The 22,745-nt window shown below is 41.2% G+C and overlaps 1 protein-coding gene across 1 annotated transcript in view; it reads left to right on the top strand.

Moving 5' to 3' along the window:
- Window positions 1–22,745, top strand: part of CPSF1 (cleavage and polyadenylation specific factor 1) — a 2,236,766-nt gene that overhangs the window by 1,906,621 nt on the left and 307,400 nt on the right. Inside the window, exon 31 of the mRNA XM_044069873.1 lies at window positions 783–935. Coding sequence (XP_043925808.1) covers window positions 783–935 — 153 coding nt within the window. The remainder of the gene's footprint in view (window positions 1–782; window positions 936–22,745) is intronic.

Here is a 22,745-nt window from a genome sequence, read left to right as displayed (position 1 = left end):
CCAACTATCATGTTGCAAAATATCAACCAGCCAAAGCTTTGCAACGGCACGCGGCTTACAGTAAAAAAAATTAATGAGCAACGTCGTAGAAGCAACAACTTTCAAAGGTGAAGATGTCCTCATTCCTCGCATTCCTATGATTCCAACGGATATGCCATTTTAATTTAAGAGCTTGCAATTCCCAATATATATATATATATATATATTTATATATATATACGTGTATACAGATATATATACACACACACATATATATATATATATATATATATATATATATATATATACATATACATCCATTTTATATATATATATATATATATATATATATATACATGCAGACCTTTAGTAGACTCAGTCTGTGAGCATTTAAGTGACTTGCTAAGAGAATCAAATCGAGGACAACAAGAAGCAGCTCAGTAATCTTAATCCTCTGCACTAGCTGCTACACTGTTCTAGTCAGTGTGAGAAATGTTGCTGGTTTGTGAGATTTGTCAGGCATGATATGTTATCCTTGCTTGAGGTCCATCACTAAAACATGATGTATTGTTGTCCAGTACCCAGCTTTGTCACGTGTGATGCTCAAGTGTACTTAGAAGTGCTGTGATGAGAACCAAGTTATTCTTGCATAGTGTATAATCTTTTTCTGTGCAGAATTGGTGATATAGTGCATGTTACGTCACCCTGCTATGCAAGGGAGGTATTATATTGCATTGTATGTTGCCTTACTCCTGAAGCTCTTTGACTCACATTGTTCTGTTTCCTAATTTTCCTTTTTTTAGATCCTAATAATGGATATTATTGAAGTTGTGCCAGAGCCAGGGCAACCTCTTACAAAAAACAAGTTTAAGGTGCTTTATGAGAAGGAGCAGAAAGGGCCAGTAACAGCTCTGTGTCACTGTAATGGCTACCTAGTATCAGCAATAGGACAGAAGGTAAAGTAAAGTGTTTAATCAGTTTATTCAGTAAGCACAACAGCCTTTGTCTAAAGAGATGCAGGCAGTGTGTGGTATATTTAGATTTTTTTGCATCTTTATTGATATTTCTCTTTTATTTTTAAGTTTATAACTTTGCATGTGCAAGTATGTTTTAGTAAACTTTTAGTTATCTCTATCGCCTTTAACAGTGTGACTAGCTGTTTTAATAGTTTACAACATAATAGAAACTCTCAGAGAATTCTTATTTGGGAACCTGTGGCAGCAAGTAGTCAGTTCTTTGCTGTGATGAGCTGTCTATCCCTCATTTGTGTGTCGGTGGACCTCTCTAGTGGATCCATTGCTGGAAAACCTTTTCCTCCTTGCCTGAAACTGGATTTACGGAGGAGCTGGTAAGGATCCTTTGTACATCTTCCCCATTAGGTTGCCGGTTATTATTTTCACTATACTTAAGACAGTGTTATCCTTCCATTATAACTTTGACTCTCCTAACTCTGAGATGAGGTCAGCAACCTTAGACAAATGCCTGTACAGGCTGGCATAGCTGAGACTGCCCTGCTTGAAGGGGGAACTCGAGCATTCATCTTGGAAAGGAAGGTTTTGTTCAGCTAGTCCTCTCCAGACCTCTTGGATGACCTCCTAAAAGGGAGGCAGTCCCTCACCAATGTTGATGATCTTTGCGTTTCCATGGCCTCTTCCTGGAATTCTTATAAACCTCACCAACTCCTCAAGGAAAAAGAAAACACTCTTGCTGATAGACAAGGGCCTTCAAACATCAAAAAGCCTTGTCCTGCCTCCCTCAGTAGTAACAGCAAGTTACCTCAGAGCACTGTCACTTACTTCATATCGGGCTGTCTGTAATGGGGAGGGTGATCTCGCAGAATTTGCAGCGGTTTACAGGGCCATCACCATAAGTGAGCATTTGATGTGGATTATGCTAGGCCCTGTCTTACAGCTTATTGATCCTCCTTCAGAAAGGGTTCCACTCTGAGGCTAAGCCATTTCCACAGGGCTTTAGAACAAACCCATATTCTAGTTATCAAGGGGCTGAAGAATGTGTACCACCTGTGTGTGTGTGTGTGTGTGTGTGTGTGTGTGTGTGTGTGTGTGTGTGTGTGTGTGTGTGTGTGTGTGTGTGAAGGTCATGGTTCTGCTCCCACTTCTTTTTTAGTCATGATTGAGAAAGATTCCATCCATTGCTAGACCTTCAGCAAGTGCATCTTCTCTATTAAGTTCCAGTTGGTGACATAGTGCTGCCCCAAGGTGCATGGGTGGTGTCACTTGACATCTTTTTGAAACTTTGTTGTCTGGGATTCAAACAGTATGGTCCTTTGATTCACCCTAAGTGTGCACCATTTTAGTGCAGTATTATTTGCTTTTTTATATGCATCTAGGGTGCTCATTTTAGTGTTGGGCATAATGGTAGAGATCTTGCAAGTGAGGGAACTCCATATGTTGTCTTACCTGCATGATTGACTCTTGGTGACCCAGTCTAGGGGCTTTCTTGTAATGTCCGTAGATTTAACACTGCTGTGACTTCAGTCATTGTGGTGACCAGAAGCTGGGAGAATTTCTGTTTGATATCTTCTCAGAGGGTTACCTTCATCTGCATAGAGCTGACAGTCATTCCTGTCAGGATAGATAGCCTAGAAGTAAGTGGTTCTGATAGCTTAGATATGGGCATTTTACAGATTCCAATTTCAGTCCCTCCTGACACTTCTTTGTTTTATGAATATCACAGCCTTCACAGTGCCCTTTACAGACTTGAGAGTGGTAATGCTGCATTGGGTTGTGATTTGTCACTTTGCGTAAATTCACCACACTTTAATGGAGTATCCTTTGCTGTCATACTGTTGTTGCTGTGAAGTGATGGACAGTCCCCTCCAGCTTGAAGGTGGATCTTTGCTTCCTGCAGCTGGACTCATTACAGGCCCTTTTTTTTCGCTGATGAGGTGGGGAGTTAATCTATGCTCCTGCAGCGGTGCTGCACATCACTTAGAGATATATGTATCCATCTAGGATCTGAAAGTTTTGGAGGGAAAGTTGTTTCTAGAGTCACTTGTGATACAGTATTCTGTTTTAACAGTCAGCGTGTTTGGTATGTAAACAAAGGGCATGTAGTCGCATGATTTATGAGGAAAGACATTACAAATCTTGGACTGTGACACATGCACTAAATAAAATAAATATACAGCAAAACTGGCTCTAAGTAATTTGGTCAAGTTGACTAATGTTACCAAAAAATGGGCATGGGCACTTGCCAGTAATAAGTGAGCTGAAAATCTGATTTACTCTAACCTACATCAGTGACCTATGCTAACTGTGGGAGGAGTGTGTGTTCTTTTTGGCCAGTGTGTGCTCACCATAAAGTTCAGTAGCCCTGGGTCAGTAAACTACTGGCTGGCTGGCGTCCAGTTGCCCAGCTTGAGTGAAAGCTGGACGTAAAACCAGTTGACTAGCCAAATATGAACTAAGAATTGCTAAACTCATTGTAGGTTCACTGACAGGACACAGCTTGGAAGTTGATGACATGATGGTAAGAAGGAGGCTGGACATCTAGTATATCCAGGAGAAAAGATGGAAGGACAGTGCAGCAAAAGCCACTTGGCTTGGGATCAGAGTCTGCTATTCAGGAGGAGGACAGACTAGAAATGGTAATGGAATTGTGGTAAGGAAGAGGCTTCAGAAGATATATGAAGGATGTCATCAGAATTATTGACAGACTCATGGCAATCAGAATGCAGTGTAAGGGTAGGGCACTGTTCATAATCTCAGCCAATTCCCCACAGCACGATTGTGGTAGGTTCATAGGTAATAGGTTCTTACATTAGTACTAGGCTAACTTCCCTTGTGGGCCATTTTAAGCCTATTCAATTAACATATGTGAGAATCAAACCCTAAACCTTGTGTCTTTAAGGCAAATATCTTGATCATTATGCCAACCTCCCTCTGGTGAGGTAAATGTATTTATTTAATTATTTATGTCCTTTTGTTTACCCATAAAGTCCATCTACGAACTGGAATGCCCATTTTCCATGGTGGTCTGGGGCGAAAAGCTCCAAAACAAGGGTAGAAGTGCATTTTTGTTGATTCAAGAGAAAAATAGTCAAAAAACATTATTTACAAAGCATATCATATTGAGGAAATGCATGTTTTCAAGATATTGTGATAAAAATCAAAAACTACTGTATATACAGTTGTATATTATCCATAGTGGACAGTGTTAGAATTGCGTAGTTTAAACTGTAGATGTGGTACAGTTGCATAGTTTTATTTGCCAGATGATATTTTAGGGTAAAAAGAAACCATTCAGACAGTAGTTGCAGGACCTAATAGATAAAGCAGGACAGCACAAATTGGTGTTAATGGGTGACCTGAATGTAGATATAGGGAGGAACAGAACAGGATATGAGGACTTTACTGGAAAGGCTCACCCATACTCTGCTACACTTTGCTGTGTGGGAAAAGGTAGTTTGCTTTTTATTTGTTGTATTTTGTATTACTTTATTGCCTTTTTCTGTTTTGAATACTGTGATTTGTTTTCTTTACCTTGTGTTTTACTTGTATTCTGTTTTTAACTGCATATTAAAACTTGAAAAGAGACCACAGCTCTGTTTCTTGTGAGTCAGGCAGAAATCAGAACAACTCAGTTAAGGACTCCGCACATAAGATATAGCAGGTCAGTTTTAAGGTTAATCATCTGTGAACTGAGGGGGTGGAGCTAGAACTAAACCTTCTATTTAAGGTTTAAAATAAAACATTTCAGAGCTTTACTAGAAAGGCTCACCCATACTTTGCTACACTTTGCTGTGAGGGAAAGGTTAGTTTGTTTTTTATTTGTTATATTTTGTATTACTTTATTGTCTCAATTCTATTTTGAATACAGTGATTTGTTTTCTTTACCTTGTGTTTTATTTCTATTCTGCTTTTAACTGCATATTAAAACTTGAAAAGAGACCACATCTCTGTCTCTTCAATTAAGGACTCACACATAAAATAGAACAGGTCAGTTAAGGTTAATTATCTATGAACTGAGGGGATGGAGCTAGGAACTAAACCTATTTAAGGGTTAAAATAAAACATTTCGGAGCTTTACTAGAAAGGCTCACCCAGACTCTGCTACACTTTGCTGTGAGGGAAAGGTTAGTTTGCTTTTTATTTGTTGTGTTTTGTATTACTGTATTGCCTTTTTCTGTTTTGAATACTGTGGTTTGTTATCTTTACCTTGTGTTTAACTTGTGTTCTGATTTTAACTGCATATTAAAAGTTGAAAAGAGACCACAGCTCTGTCTGTTGTGAGTCAGACAGAAATCAGAACAGATCAGTTAAGGACTCACACATAAGATAGAGCAGGTCAGTTAAGGTTAATCATCTGTGAACTGAGGGGGTGGAGCTAGGAGCTAAACATTCTATCTAAGGAGTAAAATAAAACATTTCAGAACTTTACTAGAAAGGCTCACCCAGACTCTGCTACACTTTGTTTTGCTTTTTATTTGTTGTGTTTTGTATTACTTTATTGCCTTTTTCTATTTTTAATACTGTGATTTGTTTTCTTTACCTTGTGTTTTACTTGTATTCTGATTTTAACTGCATATTAAATGTTGAAAAAAGACCACAGCTCTGTCTCTTGTGAGTCGGGCAGAATTTTTTCCCCACCCTCCCATCTGGTTACTGTTGTGTTCTTAAACAACATTGTCTTTGTAGTTGCCTGCCCCTTATGTTAATTTGACCATATATTTAATTTCCTCTCTGCTTTTACTGGGTTGTGTGAGTAAGCGGAAAATTATCATTTTGTGAAATCACTCCCCTTCAACTATTTAAATTCATTGGCCATCCTACTATATTCCATAGTACCAGAATACAAAAGTGACCAACCCCTTTCAATTTATCTTGCTGTTTTAAAATAGTGACGCTCCATTTAAACTTAACTTTTTAGACAGGTAAGACTTCAGTTATCTACTTTCACATCTAACTCCTCTAGTGCACACTGCAGTGTTTGGGGGAAAAAAATTTTGTCATCTACCTTTAAGCATCCCTGTGACTAGCACTTGCTCTAAAACTTGTTGGAAAGCACTAGGAAGCCTTAAACTGATACTCAACCCCCCTTGTTAATAAGGAGAAATTAATCATAGGCACTAAACAGCCTATAATTGCAAAGTACCTTGCTAAGGTAAGGGAAAACTGCTCTTGTACTTTACAAAAAAAAAAAAAAAAGCACCAAACCAGGCATGCTCAAGGGTCAGCTTCCATGATTTCTCCTGTCCACTTGGTGAAGCTCGGCATACTGGGGCAATGCAGCAATTGCCTCATGTACACAGACAACCTTCTCCTCCTACCATCCAACACTACAACCAGCGAGAATTGCACTTACGTAGCCAAACTGGAAGCAAAGCTCTCTCCACCCATGATTGTGCTAGGCAGTCAAGTGGAGAAGGTTAACACCTGCACTACATTTCAAGAAATGCATAGCCCTTCTAAACCCACACCACCAACACCCTCACATAGCAACACTAAACCCTCATATGCGGAGGCCCTTAACAATAACCTGCCCAAGCGACAAGGACCTTTGAAGCTGAAACGCAAACAAACACCAATCACAACCAAAGTGTCACATAGCTCACAACACCAGTGTGCAACCCAGCAACAGCCCCTAAGGCAAGACAACGTATCCAACACTTCAGTCATAGGTGACTCTATAGTCAGGCACACTGATGTCCCACTCACCAGGCTGAACAAGAGAGAAAATTACAGTCAGCTGCCTGTCGGTTGCCAGGATCCGCCACATAACGCATGCATTCAAGTCGCACCACAACAAGTAAAAATATGATTCTTCCATTGTCCATGTTGGAGTGAATGACTTGAGATGTACCTCCCTGGACTACATGAAAAGAGAAGTGGAAGAGCTCTCGGATCATGTGGCCCAGGCAGGCATGACCCTAGCCCTGAGATGCATCCTGCCTCTTCGCCCAGAATGATACCACAGTATAAGGACAAAATGATTGACTTCAACAATTGAATAAGCTTCTGGTGTCATTCAAATGGGATCCAGTATCTGTCTGCCTGGGACAAAATGATCGACAGGCCACGATGCTTTGCCCGAAATGGTCTGCACCTGTCACCCCTGGGATTCAGGTTACTGGTTAAGGCTCTTGCCACCCCTATAGTGCCTTTTTTAGGCAAAGTTCAAAGGACATAATTCACCACCATAACAAGTACAAGCATGCAAAATCTGAAGGCAATGCTACTCAGTGCTAGAAGTCTAAACCTCAAAATGCACTCTCTCGAGGCACTCCTAAAAATGGAGAACATCGATATCTGTGCAGTAACTGAGACCTGGTTCAAGGCTCCAGAGAGCACCCCTGCAACACCAGGCTACAGCTCTTACCACACTTTTCAGCCACCAAACCAGGACTGAAACACTAAAGGTGGAGGAGTGTCCATATTCACCAAGGATATTCACACCACCAGGCAAGTTGCCCAACACAATGCATCTGAAATTCTCCAGGTGCAACTAACACTAGGTAAGACTGCAATCCAAATTGTAGCATGCTACAGATCCCCCACCATGCCCCAAGATTCTCACTACACCTTTCTAAATATACTGGAAAATGTTAAGATACAACCAAACACCCTAATACTGGGTGATTTCAATTACCCTGCCATTAACTGGGAAAACTACTCGTGTACAACACCTTTGCAGATCAACTAATCCATAGTCCCACCAGGGGCTCCAGTATCCTGGACCTGGTCATTACCAACATGGGAAATTGATGCTACACACCTATGGTCACCCCCTCGTTGTTCAGGTCTGACCATAAGCTAATCACCCTTGATATCCACATCCCTCCCCCACCCCCCAGTAAGGAAACCTCCCTAAAAAAACTTCTCCAAAGCCAACTTCGTGCTACTCAAGTCAGAAGTGACAAACTTCATGACACCCATGCAGACTGGAACTGAAAGTTCGACTGCTGAATCCTACATTAAGGCACTGTACGAGCACATCCACTCGTGCATGAATCGTGCCATTCCAAATAGAACCAAGACGCTCTCCTCCAAAAAAAGGAAGCCAATCTGGTGGTCCCCTGCAATAAACAAACTTTACAACAAAAGGAAGAAACCGTTGCAGAAAAGAGGAAAATCCCAGGATGTAAAAAACTCCCTTACCAGCCTCAGTAAGAAGCTGAGATTCCTCATAAAATCCTCCAAAGCTAGTTACAAAAATAAAATTGCCAAAGATTACAAAGACAACTGTCAAAGGAAAAATATACTTTAAAAATGATCAAAACACGGTAGGTTCAGGTTAAGGCACTTTAATCTTGCAGCAAGGAGACAAAAACGTGCTAATACAGAGTTTGTCTAACCAGAAACAGGAAATACTTTCATTTTTATACATTCTCAAATTAATCCTGTCCTACCATGCTGACGTAACAGATTACCACCTTTTTCATCATCACCTGCTGACCATCTTTCCCATGAATTTCTGCTGATTTAACTATTTTTATGTGAAACTTCCTGAGGAAAACAACATGGCCTTGGTTACTCTCAGTTAGATACATGTTATGTTACATTCAAGATACTACGGCTAAATCAAGCACAATGCTAGCAGTTCATTTCTCTAATAATCCTTTGTCTACTTTATCTCTAAATTACTACAGCTGCAGAGGTTCCCATCCTCTGGACAAAGCTGTTTGTCTAGAATCATTACATTTATAACATAAGGCATTGTTCATTCATTCACTTCTGACCTAGCAGATAAACACCTGCTTCTCAAGTACATTTCCACAAGGCATAAACAAGAATATTGCTGTGCTAGCAGTTACTAGGTCAGAGAGCAACTTGCAAGTTTCAGAAAGCATACTGCAGTTTTCAAAAAACATCTTTTTCAGTCTCATATGAAACTCAATTTGTATAAAACACAGTGCATGAAAAATAGAATGAAAAGCGTATTAAAATACTTGATTATTAATTTGGCATTAAGCATACACACATTAATACATATTTTTCTAACACTTCCCTCCTGTTAATACTTTTTTATTCTATTTTCAAAAAAGAATAAACAGCTTGCTTCTTTTCCTAACCTCATCCATTCCGGATTTGTAGTTAAGAAAGTCATTCAGTTTAAACTTTTATGAAAGTGTTTTGCATTCTAGCAGCTCTTCAAATTCAGTACTTTCATACATAGTTTCAGATACGGATATATCTATGAATTCTTTAATTAATCTCTTCATGCAGGGGATTCCACAACAAATACAAACTCCTATTAGGAGTAATCCTACCCCAATAGCAATCATTATGTTCATAAAAATGGAGCCCCACCCCCCCAAAGGCATTCTGGAAAAAGTCCGTCAGAGGTTTTGGGCCTGGCTTTGGTCATGGCCGACATCACTTCGAGATGATCGTTAATCTCATGCTGATGGTCAGGAATAAATGCACAGCATTCTTCTTTGATTAAAGCGCAAGTTCCGCCTCTCGCCGCTAGGGTGAAGTCAAGAGCCATTCGGTTTTGGAGCACTACAGTTCTCATGGCATTCAGTTCATCAGTTATCCGTTCAAGAGCAGAAAAAGTCGCATTACTCATTACTTCGAGAAGTTTGGACAGTTTTCGCAGCTCCTATATTGATTTAACTCCACCATACATGGGTGATATACCTGCCCAGGATATAACAGCATCACTCAAGTCCATGTGCACAAGTTTGGTTCCCACATCACGATGGTCTTTCCAGCCTGCTTCAGTTTGTCCCACTGGATTCTCAGGTTTCTTAACAGTCTTTTTGGTTACGTCTCGAGTATTTTGAATACTTCCCTGAGGCAAAGCTGTAGTGTGTCGGATGGCCGGGACCAGGTACCCCAAAAAACAACTGCCAGACCAATTCTCAGGTAACTATTTATATGCTTTTTTACCACACACAAAATAACAGTCTTCTACGTTAGTTATTACTTTGTTACGAAATGACTGCCCTGCATGAAACATTTTCCTATCTATTACAGATAACTGTTTGAAAAGTACAGGATTGCGTTGTACCTGATCAAGAGTCTTACGCATAGATTTCAAAAATGAGTCATAATCTGTACTACAAGATCCACTCAAATCATTTGGTTTTCTATAACATTTATACTGTACTGTAACATTACACTTGCTCCATCCCACTTGGATGGTATCATTTTTATAGAAACATACAATTCCTTTTTGTGTCACAGGCAAATACAGCGCTGCTTTATCTTGTGCTTTAATAGCAGCTGTGTCAAAAACCAGATTTTCCCAGGTCTCATTGACCCCTAGGAGGATAGCAGTCATTAATAAACCCCCGTATGCTGTTGGTATGGCCGTACAGACCCAGCAGTTCGAAACATTAAAAGTCTCTGCGTACACATGTGTAATTGCCTGATAAGTGTTAAAGTTCGGATGCCAGTCTATGTTTGGTTCATTACGTCTTATCAGTTCAACCTTTGTGGCAGGAAAAAGGAGTGGCCACAACAAAAAGAACAGTGTGATTAATATTGCAATAAAAACGATCATAGAAGTTTTCTGAGGTTGCTCAATGTCTCTACTCACTCTGTACCTGGCCATTTTGTTCTTGTTGTGAAACAGTAACAAAGTTTTGTCCAGTTCAAAGTTTTTAACCAGTTTACAGTGCGTCAAATGAATCCAGGAAGCTTGCTCTGCGATCTTGACTGCAGTGGGTGTCGACAGTAGTACTTGGTATGGACCTTCCCACTTCGAAGAACTCCAATTCTTTCACTTCACAATCTTCACCCAGACCCAGGTGCCTGGGGCTACTGGTGCTTCCGATTTCGGTTGCTCTTTATCTAAAACAAAATTTAATTGCAAAAGTTTGTTATTCAAAAATCGCCTCATATACCCTGCAAGTGAACTGTCAGCCTCCTGCTCTGTAGACATGAGAGGTTTCCACTGAGGTGTATAATATGCCCTCCCAAACAAAATTTCAAAAGGAGTTAATCCCTTCGTATTTGGAACAGTTCTCATACTCAACAGTGCTAAAGGCAAACATTGCACCCAGTTTTTCTGTGTGTCTGCTATCAACTTCCTAAGTTTGTCCTTCAACACCCTATTATGCCTCTCTACTAGCCCTGCAGATTGGGGGTGATAAGTGCAGTGGTTCTTTAACGATATCCCAAAATAGCGACTAAGTTGCTGAATCGTTTGGTTCACAAATGTGTCCCGTTATCACTATAAATCTTTTCCGTTATACCAAATCTGGGTATAATTTCTTTAACAAGGACCTTTGCAACAGTAGCTGCATCTGGATTTTTAGTTGGAAACGCTTCTACCCATTTGGAAAACATGTCTGTAATAACAAGGCAATACTTCTTATTTTCACATTTATTCAATTCTTTGAAATCCATACAAATAGTAATGAACGGATACGGTGGTGTAGGAAAATTCCATTGCTTAGACTTCAACGCCCCTTGTGCATGATGCTTGTTACAAACATGGCATGCTACACAAAAATTTTTTGTATAATTGGTAAATCCATAGGTTGTAAATACTCGATTCACTAACTGTACCATCCCCCCTGTTGAGACATGGCTCTGCCCATGGCTCAACAACGCTGCATATCTAAACAAATTAGATGGCAAAATCGGTTTCTTTTCCTTGGAGATGTACAGTCCCTTTTCGAGGATTGCTCCTCGTTTTATCCACTTCTGTTTTTCAATATTTGTAGTAAGTGTCTGCATTGTTTTTAACATTTCTAAATCTAAGGTCTCAGAGGGTTGTAATTCTTCACTCAAAAGAGAAGTTTCTGTGGCTGAGGCTGCCTGCTTTGCAGCTGTATCAGCCCGTGCATTACCTTTTGAAATCCTGTCCTGTTGTTTCGTATGAGCTACGCATTTGCAAATAGCTACTTTTTTAGGTATCTGAATTGAATCTAACAAGTCTAAAATAAGTTGCGCATGATTGATCGGTTTACCAGTAGATGTTATCATTCCTCTATTTTTCCACTGTTGCGCAAAAACATGTACAGTAGAAAAAGCATACTGACTGTCAGTAAAAATGATCACTTTCTTACCTTTTGCTAAAGGTACATGCCCTTGTTAAGGCAATCAATTCTGCCGCCTGTGCAGATAAGTTATGTGGTAATGATTTTGCCTCCAAAGTTTCAGTATCAGAAACAACTGCATACCCCACCAGGTTCTGTCCTGTAGGACCCCTCCTGCACGAGCCGTCCACATAGCATGTCACCTCGGCATCATCCAAGGGAACATCCGTAAGGTCTTGTCTAGGTAATGTCTTTTGCTCAATCTCCTGCAGGCAGCAGTGTGGTTTGCCATCTGCAGGGGTTGGAAGCAAAGTTGACGGATTCAAAGTTTTGCATCGTTCAATTGTCATATGAGGTTGGCTCAACAATATGGTCATACAGGAAAGATGCCTAGCTGGAGAAAGATATGCTACTTTTTCTTGCAGTAAAATAATTGCGACTGCATGAGGCACTCTCAATGTGAGAGGGTGGGATAGCACTACTGAGGCTGAAGCCTGCACTGCCATTGCAGCTGCAACTACTGCTTGTACACAGTCGGGCAGGGATCGCGCCACTGGGTCTAACTGTGATGAATAGTAAGCTATGGGGTGTTGTTTGTCCCCATGTTGCTGTGTCAATACTGATGTCATATAACCTTGCTTACAATCTACAGTTTGAATAAACTGCTTGTGATAGTTTGGTAATCCTAGAACTAAGGATGATGCTATCAGTTGTTTCAGTTTACAGAAAGCTGCTTCTGCTTCAGGTGTCCATTGTAATAAATCCTGTGCTGCCATCGGCTTTTTAAATATTAAATCGGCCAGTGGAGCAGATTCCAAAGCATAGTTTGGTATCCAACTCCGACAGAAATTAGTAGTTCCCAGGAAGGACATCATTTCCTTCGGTCTAGGTGCTTGTAAAATTGCTGTTTTTCTATCTTCATCTAATATTCTACCTTCTTTGGATAATACATATCCCAAGTACTTAACTTGTTTTCTCCAAAGCTGTAGCTTGTCTTTGTTTACTTTGTGACCTTGAGTAGCTAAAAATTGTAATAAAGCTATCGTGTCCTCTTTGCATTCTTGCTGGGTGGGGGCTGCCAGCAGAATGTCATCTACATAAAGTAAAATCTGGCTACCTTTCAGTGGGATAAATCCCGCCAGGTTGCTTGCCATTTCCTGTGCAAATATTGTTGGACTTTCACAGTATCCCTGTGGTAATCTTGTATATGTGTACTGCTTTCCCTGAAATGTAAATGCAAACCAATATTGGCTGTCAGGGTGTATCGGTATCGAGAAAAATGCATTACTAATGTCTACCACTGAGAAATATTTTTGCTCTGGCTTTAAATCATTCAGTAAGGTGTGTGGATCTGGCACCGTTGGTGCCCTGGGTATAACTGCATTATTTACAGCTTGTAAGTCCTGGACCATACGCCATTCCCCGTTTGCTTTCCTGACAGGAAATAAAGGTGTATTACATGGTGAATCAGGGATTCTATTAAGACACTTTCCTTAAGTAAGGCTGCTATAATAGGTTTGATTCCTACCTCTGCATCCTTTCTCAAGGGATACTGTCTTTTCTGGGGTCTAAATGCTGACTTTGGCGTTATGGTAACTGGTCCTGCTGTTCGTATAAGTCCTACATCTGATTTCCCTGCTGACCAGAGAATATCTGGTATGTCTCGCAAGGCTTTTTCCTCTTCTTCCAATAAGAGTAATACTCAGCTATTCTCACTAGCCTATGAGTGCACAGCTGGGTGTGTCTGTGTAATCCAATTCAATTTCTGTTTCTGTACTCCTTGTTCGGACAGTTCTAATTCCGTCTGCTTTTCCCACCTTGTGACTTTTTCACTAAGTCTGCCCATTTCAAACTTTTATTCTTAGGTAAACTAACATGTGGCAGTCGATTAGATTTGTAAAGTGCTAAAAATTCCTGGGGCAATGAACAGCTTGCTACACTGTTCCCCTCTGCATCCCAGTACAAATTTCGCAATACTAGCTTGTTTGCATGGTTCTGAAACAATTCCTGTTCATAATCTTTATCAGGTCCTGGTCTATTACAGTAATATAGAGTACAATGCAACAAATGCTGTTTGTCAATGTCGAGGGAGGGGGACTTGCTGATGGCAACGTTCATCAGTTCTTCGGTTACTGCCCCTGGACCAGTCGTAACTAAGTCTTGGCTGTACCAATAATATGTTTCACCCTCCGGTCGCACTACAAAAGTATCCATTTGTCGCTGTGCTTCCATACCCTGCATGGTTGGAACTACGGCTATGCCAAATATCTGCATCAAATCTCTACCCAAAAGATTTACTGGGCATTTTGCAGAAACTACAATTTTACTTTTCTGGGTCATTCCTGAAACGGGGTCTGTTACTGTTATGTCATGGGAGAGTGGCTCCCGATACAGCTGTCCATTAGCTGCTTTCACTAGTATATAATCTGGTGATTCTGTATCTTCCTGTAACTTGGAAGGGTGTATCAGGATCCGTGAAGCCCGAGTCACACAAAAATTTAACTTCCCTCCCCTCTACCAGAAGCGTCACTTCCGGTTTCGTGTCTGCTAAGTAAAGCTCTAAGCTCAAAAGATCTAGGTCTAAAATTTCATCTTCTTCTATGTCTGTGAATTCATATACATCCTCTACCCCTTGTGTCACATCCTCTACTCCTGCTATCATATTTGCACTTACCTATCCCTGCTTACTCTCTTCCGATGGTTCCTGACTATCATATAGTCATTCCTCATCTTCCTTATTTTCTGTAGTCGCCTTCTTGTTTAGCCTGCAATCCCTCGCTAAATGTCCTTTTTTCCCGCACTTAAAACATTCACCCTTTTTCTTTCTTTCCTCGAAATCTTCTGATCATTTGTCAGATTGTTTATTTCCCTGGGTATTTTTCTTACCCTTTTTCCCAGTTTGTACTACAAATACTTCTGACCCATCTTCTGCCGAAAATACTTGAGTTTTCTTTTTACTATTAAAATGTCTTTCTGCATGTCTAGCATATTCAAGTAATGGCTGTAGTCTACTTGTTTGATGATCTACCATATGCTTCGTAATAAAGCTACTAATGGGAGTTATACTATCCTTCAAGAATGCATTCTTTAACTGTTGTTCATATGAGGAATCTTGTGTCTGATTTTCTGGTATCTGCATTCCGCAGTGATTATTAAAACACTCTAACAGTCTAGCATAATATCTATCAACTGTTTCACCTTCCTGTTGAATGCATTGATTAATGCAAGTCCAATCAGCCCTAGGCTTCCACTTTTCAGAGATTCAGTCTGTCAGACCTTTTACTCTGCCATTAGTATGTGGGAATGGTCTAAGTTGTGCGTCACGAGGATTCCAGTTGCCACTGATCATGTGCCAATCTGGACCCACAATTTGTCTAACTACTTTTTCTACTTCCTCTCCATTTAAATGGTAACTTAATCTCATATCCTGTAAGTCTTCTAAAAATTTTCTAAAATTCACTTTTGGGTGGGGAATACCTTCCGTGGCTTTCCGGATATCTTCCGGTGTCCACCGTCTATAAACTAAGAGAGTCGGATCCTGTCCTGCCTGTCCTGCCTGAGGATTCGGTACTTCTATGAGCGGACATATCTCTTCTTCACTCATAGCCTGTGATTTTCTATTTAATTCATTTAATTCAATCTCCCTCCTCAAGTCGCGTGTTCGAGACCTGGTCTCGATAGGATCCCTGACAAACGGTTGTGCTTTTGCAGGGACAGCTGGATATAGCGGAGGTGGATCAGCTCGTCCACTCGCTTCATATTCTGGTAACGGAAGCAGAGGGGGCGAAGGAGGGGCTGTTGCTATTACTAAGTTATTGTCTTCTTTGTCTAAGAACATTGTCTTTGAATTTTTAATTCTCTGCTCCCTGCGATTTACTTCCTCAAGCCACCTATGCGCCTGAGGGACTCCTAATTGTCTTTGCTTTTTTAGTTGACCTTTCGCGTCTATTTTTAACTGTTTCACAAGTTTCATAAGTGCAAGTTTGTCTAAATTACCCTCAAATTTATACTTATCAACCCATTTGGTGTAGTACTTAACATTATCGGCACACTGTAATTGCATATACTTCGCGTCTTCAGTTAGGGGCGTGTCCCGGGAACTTTTTGTGCACTGATTTCCCATTGCTGTTTTAGCTAAGCTGTAAATTGTTACATAACCCTTTCTATCACGTGGTACCACAAATCTGTACCTTTTCACAGTTTATCTAGAATAACTGCCTACCTCTTCTGTTTCCCTGATCTATGACAAAAAACAGTAACCCCTTTTTCTGTCCCTGATCTGCACATGCAAATCTACCTGACAAAAAACAGTTCTGTACTTAGTCCCTGATCTTAAAACAGAAATAAGGTAATTCCTCCTTACCTGACCCTCCGTGAGTTGATCCACCGGATCGTTGACTCGTCCTCCAATCCCAGATCAGAAACAGTGGCTGGCCTCTTTCGAACGACAATTCAGTCGGAGGTCTTTCAAAACAGAAGAGCCGATTTGGCCTCTTCTCCGTACGGATGCATGCCACCGGGCCCAATTCTGACCTAGGCCTAGAGCGAGAGGTACGTTCCGGTCCGAAAGACCAATCTGTCAAAGGAAAAATATACTTTAAAAATGATCAAAACACGGTAGGTTCAGGTTAAGGCACTTTAATCTTGCAGCAAGGAGACAAAAACGTGCTAATACAGAGTTTGTCTAACCAGAAACAGGAAATACTTTCATTTTTATACATTCTCAAATTAATCCTGTCCTACCATGCTGACTTAACAGATTACCACCTTTTTCATCATCATCTGCTGACCATCTTCCCCATGAATTTCTGCTGATTTAACTATTTTTATGTGAAACTTCCTGAGGAAAACAACATGGCCTTGGTTACTCTCAGTTAGATACATGTTATGTTACATTCAAGATACTACGGCTAAATCAAGCACAATGCTAGCAGTTCATTTCTCTAATAATCCTTTGTCTACTTTATCTCTAAATTACTACAGCTGCAGAGGTTCCCGTCCTCTGGACAAAGCTGTTTGTCTAGAATCATTACATTTATAACATAAGGCATTGTTCATTCATTCACTTCTGACCTAGCAGATAAACACCTGCTTCTCAAGTACATTTCCACAAGGCATAAACAAGAATATTGCTGTGCTAGCAGTTACTAGGTCAGAGGGCAACTTGCAAGTTTCAGAAAGCATACTGCAGTTTTCAAAAAGCATCTTTTTCAGTCTCATATGAAACTCAATTTGCATAAAACAGTGCATGAAAAATAGAATGAAAAGCGTATTAAAATACTTGATTATTAATTTGGCATTAAGCATACACACATTAATACATATTTTTCTAACAACAACCACAAGGCATTCTATAGCTATGTCAAGGATCTAAATGTCAATACTCAGATCTGCTCTGAGCTACAACAGAATGGCATTAAATATACTGATCCCAAGGATATTGTCAATATCCTGGCAGATCGATTCAGTGCAAACTTCACCCCCTAAATGGCCCATCTCAATACCAAACTATTGCCAAATTCTGATAATAACGGTACACAGGTAAAAAAACGCACTCCAAACCTAAGAATTCAGCATCCATGGGACCAGATGACATCCCAGGCTGAGTACTACATGAACTACAAAATGAACTGGCACCTCACCTAAGTGTCATGTTTAATCATAGCCTCACTTCAGGCTTTGTGCCCACTGAGTGGCGCACAGCTACAGTTATCCCACTCCACAAGGGGGGATCCACCTTGGATCCTGGGAACTACTGCCCCATCAGTCTGACGAACCTGATCTGCAAGGCCATGGAACGTATTATCATGGAACTTATAGACACAAAGACATTGGCAACCTTCAAACACTTGACCCCACCCAGTTTGTGTTCGTGAAGGGCAGATCTTGTCTCCTGAACCTGACTAACTTCTTCGAATCAGTCTCCATAGCTGTCGAGGGTATGGCGGTCCACACAGCCTATCTGGACCTCGCCAAGGCCTTCAACACCATCCACCACTCTGGAATCATAGATAAACTTACTAAGCTGGGCATTGATCCCTACATCACTCAATGGGTTGCCAACCGGCTTACTGACAGAATCCACACTATAAATGGAGACCTCATGGTTCAGTCCTGGGACCGCTCTTGTTTGGCATCTACTTCTCTGAAGTACAGGCCAACACTAAGGGACTCTGGCTAACAAAGTTCGCAGATGACTGCAAACTGGAAGCCATTATTGAATCCCCAAATGATGTGGATATTCTACAAAACGACCTTACAGAAATAGATGATTGGTGCCAGAGCCATGGGCTCAAGCTCAGTGCCAAGAAATGTATAGTTATCCCCTTTGGGAAAAAACATGTACCCGTGAATTACCACATAGGTGGCAGTACACTAAACACCGAAAGTGTGATGAGAGACTTAGGGACACAGGTAGACAGTGGTCTCACCTTCGATAACCACATCGCCACAACAGTCAGGAAATCCTTCTATGTGACACACCTCATCACTAAGGGCTTTTCATCCAGAAAAAAGGAGGTCATTGTCCCACTGTACTCATCCCTCATTAGACCCATTATAGAATACAACACCCCATTTGGTATATACCTCTGAAGACATCTGCAACAACTGGAAAGGCCGCAGAAATACCTTACTAAAAGAATCACAGGCCTAAAGCAGATGCCCTATGCTGAGCATCTAAAAAAACTACAGCTATACTCTGTCGCATATCGTCTACTCAGAGGCGATCTCTGCTTAACATACAAGGCCATGTCAAACCCAGAGCTGTTGGACGTGCTTCACTTTAAGAAATCCCAATCCCTCAGAGCCACACACTCCAGGGATGTAAACCTTGTCATCACAATGAACAAAACATGCTGGAAGAATAGGTTCCTGACCCAGAAACTCCCCAGACTCTGGAATAGACTGCCCATACATGTCAAGCAGAGCTCCTTTTTGGGCCTCTTCAGAAGGAACCTTGATGATTGGATGGGAGATAGGAAATTCACCCCAGGGATCTTGTCAGTCTACCTGCTAGACAGGAGTCCAGGGAAGTAAATATTGTGGGAAGAAATGGCCAGGGAATTATTATGGCTAGGCTTGTATAGGCCCTAGGGCCAATAGCCTAGTACCAACCTATGAAGGCCAGAGTCCACATTGGTGAGACAAGAGGAATAAAGGAGAAGAGGCTATTCTAGACTTCTGTGATGTAAATGGCGAGATGGTGGCCAACATATGGTTCAGCAAGAGAGGCAATCAGATGATCACATACAAAAGTGGGCAACATACAACTAAGGCAAACTTCCTCCTAGTAAGGAAACGGCATTGGGGTATAAACAGTGACTGTTAAGTCATCCCTAGTGAAACAGCTGGCCCACAGCATAAACCAGTGGTTGACAAAATCAGTTGCAAACAGTCGCCAGAGAAGGCTCTTAGGTCAATAGAGTCTAGGCTAAAGACTTGAAGTTGACTAGAGAGAAAGTACAAACAGTTCAAGGAATTACTCAGGACTCTAGCACTTCAGAAAGAAGATGTAATAGGTAGAGTTGAAGAAGAATGGCAGTGCCATTGTAGGCACACATCTGATGAAGTCCAGTTGGTGGACGAAAGCGCTTGTCATAAATTAAAACTGAGCTGTTCTGGTGACTAAGCTTTTTTGAGTTTGTTTCTTCAGTACCTTCATACAGGAGGAATTAACATCTGTAGTTTTGGACTGTTTATTATTGCTGCTTAATATTGTAACATATAAATGTCTTTATTTTTCATTGCTCACAAATAACAAGGAAGTGAAGTCAGTCCTCTACCTTAATGCTGGGAATATCTATCTCCTCGGATCTCTGTTGTGTTTTTTGTACCTGATCTGTCCTGTGACTATGTTTTTGAAATCCATAGGGTTCCTGGATGTGAGGCGCATTTACCAAAGCCATTGGTGATCTTTGTTGTTTACCTTTACTGCGTCACAGACAGGTATGGTATGTGTACCATGCCTGAAGTTAAAATTTAAAATAATTGTAAGTTTAGTTTTATTACACAATATAATGTAGAGAATATAAATTTCGATGTACTAAGTAACTCTAGAAAATATGACAATCAAAATAATAATTACGTATTTGCATCAGAATTATAATTGCCCTGCTGAAGGTAGTTGAGATGGGAATTTGCTTGAAACTGGAGGAATTGCTAGCAGAATACCAAAGAGATGGTCTTTTGAGTAATATGGTTTGAAGTTTAACCAGCGTCAGTAAAGCAGTTTATTTGATAGGACTTTCTGTAGTGGTCCCAAAAGTACTGTTTTGGTGGTCATAACATCTGGGGTTTCTGTTGCAGAAGCCTGTCTGATCTAGCTTCCAAGGCTTTGCACCCTTACCAATCCTAGCTAGGCAGATCAGCTTCCATAAGATGTCAGCACACTGGCACCATAAATGTAAAATCCCCTTGTGACATCTTCAGTCCCTTCTTGCTACAATACAGTTTGCCTTGTATGTTTTGATCTGCTGTTTCTACAGGCTGTGATAGTTATCCAGGATGTAAAGGATGCCTGCCTACATAGACGTTCATCGTGTGACACTGCTGCAGTCATTACACTTGGGTTATCCTGCTGTCAGGCGGTTCCCCAGCCGGCCTGAGTTCCGAAGTCTTGGTCCGGCGTCGGTTGCCATTTTCTTCAGTCTTTCTTGCCGCGCGGTGCCCGAAGCAAAAGCAGTTCACAAGTGCCGGTCGGCCTACTCCTGAGATTTTCATTCCAAATCCAGAACCGAAGTATTCTACAAAGCTAAGTACCCCGTTGGGGAAACTTTTTCTTGCCTCAGACCGATGTCAGTAAAAGTTAATAACTGTATTTCTTGTGGGAAGCAAATACCTCATAAGGATTTCCATTCTTATTGTATCCCATACCTAGGCCCAGACAATGACGTTACTGGTTGTCGGTTTTGTGCTAGGTTTAATAAACGCACTATTAAACGTTGGTTTGATTTTGCCCAACATTACTTTGGCAGAAAATGTAATTATACCATGCCGTCGGAACCTCCGACCACTGGTATTCATGAAAAGTGCAAAGACAAGGACAGGCATCGGAGGCCCAAAACTGACGACGAAGCCTCTTCTAGGCCAGTCACCGGTTCTCCGGTTTTCAGTGAGGCACCTTCGCAGCCCCTGACGACCGCTTCTGCAGAACCACAGGCCACCCCCGACCCCCACGTGGAGATGGCTGGGCCTTTCGACGCACTAGCTTTTCAGCAGACCGATACCGATCCTGCAGAGGGATCCGGAGTTCCTGAGCTACCCACACCTTCAGAGGGTGTCTTCAGACCTACTCAGCTAAGCATTAAACCCTCTTCTAAGTCAAAGCCTCCTTTAAAAACTAAGAAACAAGTACAGCATTCTCCAGGACAGGCCTCCATGCCTAAGAAACAAATGCTCAAAATGGCCGAAGACCTAATCACTCTGATCAGGGGTTCCCATCCCCCACCTGATAAAAGGCCTAGACAGGATGCAGATTATGATTCGTCCGACCAGGGGTCCTTTTCCTCAGATTCATCCGCAGACCTGGGATATTCTTTACCCCCCTTATGAGGATTCTGATGCTGAGGAATCTATTCCATCAGCCTCTCCGCCTGAGGACTACTCCTTTGGGGAAACCTTACATACCATGAGGGAGCATTTCCATTGGGAAGGCCAGGATTATTCAGAATCCAAGAAAAGGCTCAGAGACTTCCTATTATTACCTCAACACATACCCCTGGCTATTCCGCCAGTGCTAGATATTGTGGATGATGTGTACACTGAATCCAGCTTAAATCCTGATTCCTTACCTCCAGCTCCACTTAAACTGGACAAATATTACAGAGTCCCTGACTCACACAAATTTCTGTATAAAAGCCCTGTTGCTGATCCTAAAACTATTTCTCAGGGACCCAAAGGGGTTAAGGCCTCATCAGCAAAGAACCCAGTTTCCTCTGACAGAGATTCCAGAGCACTAGACAGATGGGAAAAGTAAGTATATACATCTGCAACTTTAGCAATGAGAGCCTTAAATTGCCAGTTTCACATGCTAAAATATCAGCATATTTTGATGTCTCAATTGAAGCAAAAAATGCTTCCAGATACAGATCCTCCTAATTTTAAAGAAATGCAGGATTTATTGCATGCTGCTGAACAAGTGGGAAAGCATGCTTTGCAATGTGGCTTTGATTCTTTAGAGGCCTCATGCAGAGCAGCAGTTACAGGCTCTGTCATTAGAAGACGTACATGGTTAAAAGAACATACGTTACCAGATCATGTTAAAGCTAAATTACTGGATGCACCTTTACAGCAGGATGTTTTATTTGGAGTTAAAGCAGAAGAGGTATTAAAGAAAATGGAGGATAAGGCAAAATCTATGCAAACAGTGAAGGATTTCTTACAGGTTCAGCCTCCTCCATTTAGTAGAAACTGGCCAACAAAGAATTGGTCCTTTCCAGTTAATGACAGACCTCAAAGGGGCAGATACAGACGGCCAAGAGGTAGAGATCAACCACAAGGTCCTTACAGGCCTCGACAATGGGGTGCATCAGGCCAGAAAGGAGGGGAAGACAGGCACCAACCATATAAAAAACAGCCCCAATGACTTCCCACTCCAGCTGCCAAACAACTCACTCTTTTCAGCCCCTTTGGGAGGAAAACTGGCGCTTTTTTATCACAATTGACATATGATCACCCAAGACAAATGGGTTCTCAATATTATTTCAAAAGGTTACAGGTTCCACTTTCACACTCTGCCAAGATTAAAAGGGATGCCAAATCTGCCACTAAATCAATGGGCAGAGGCTCAAAAACAAATTATGGCACTCAT

The sequence above is a fragment of the Protopterus annectens genome, chromosome 4.part0, assembly GCF_019279795.1.
Source record: "Protopterus annectens isolate FY-2018-M chromosome 4.part0, PAN1.0, whole genome shotgun sequence".
Lineage (NCBI taxonomy): Eukaryota > Metazoa > Chordata > Ceratodontiformes > Protopteridae > Protopterus > Protopterus annectens.
Note: the sequence above shows the minus strand (reverse complement) of the source record. Positions and strands in the feature narration are given on the sequence as shown.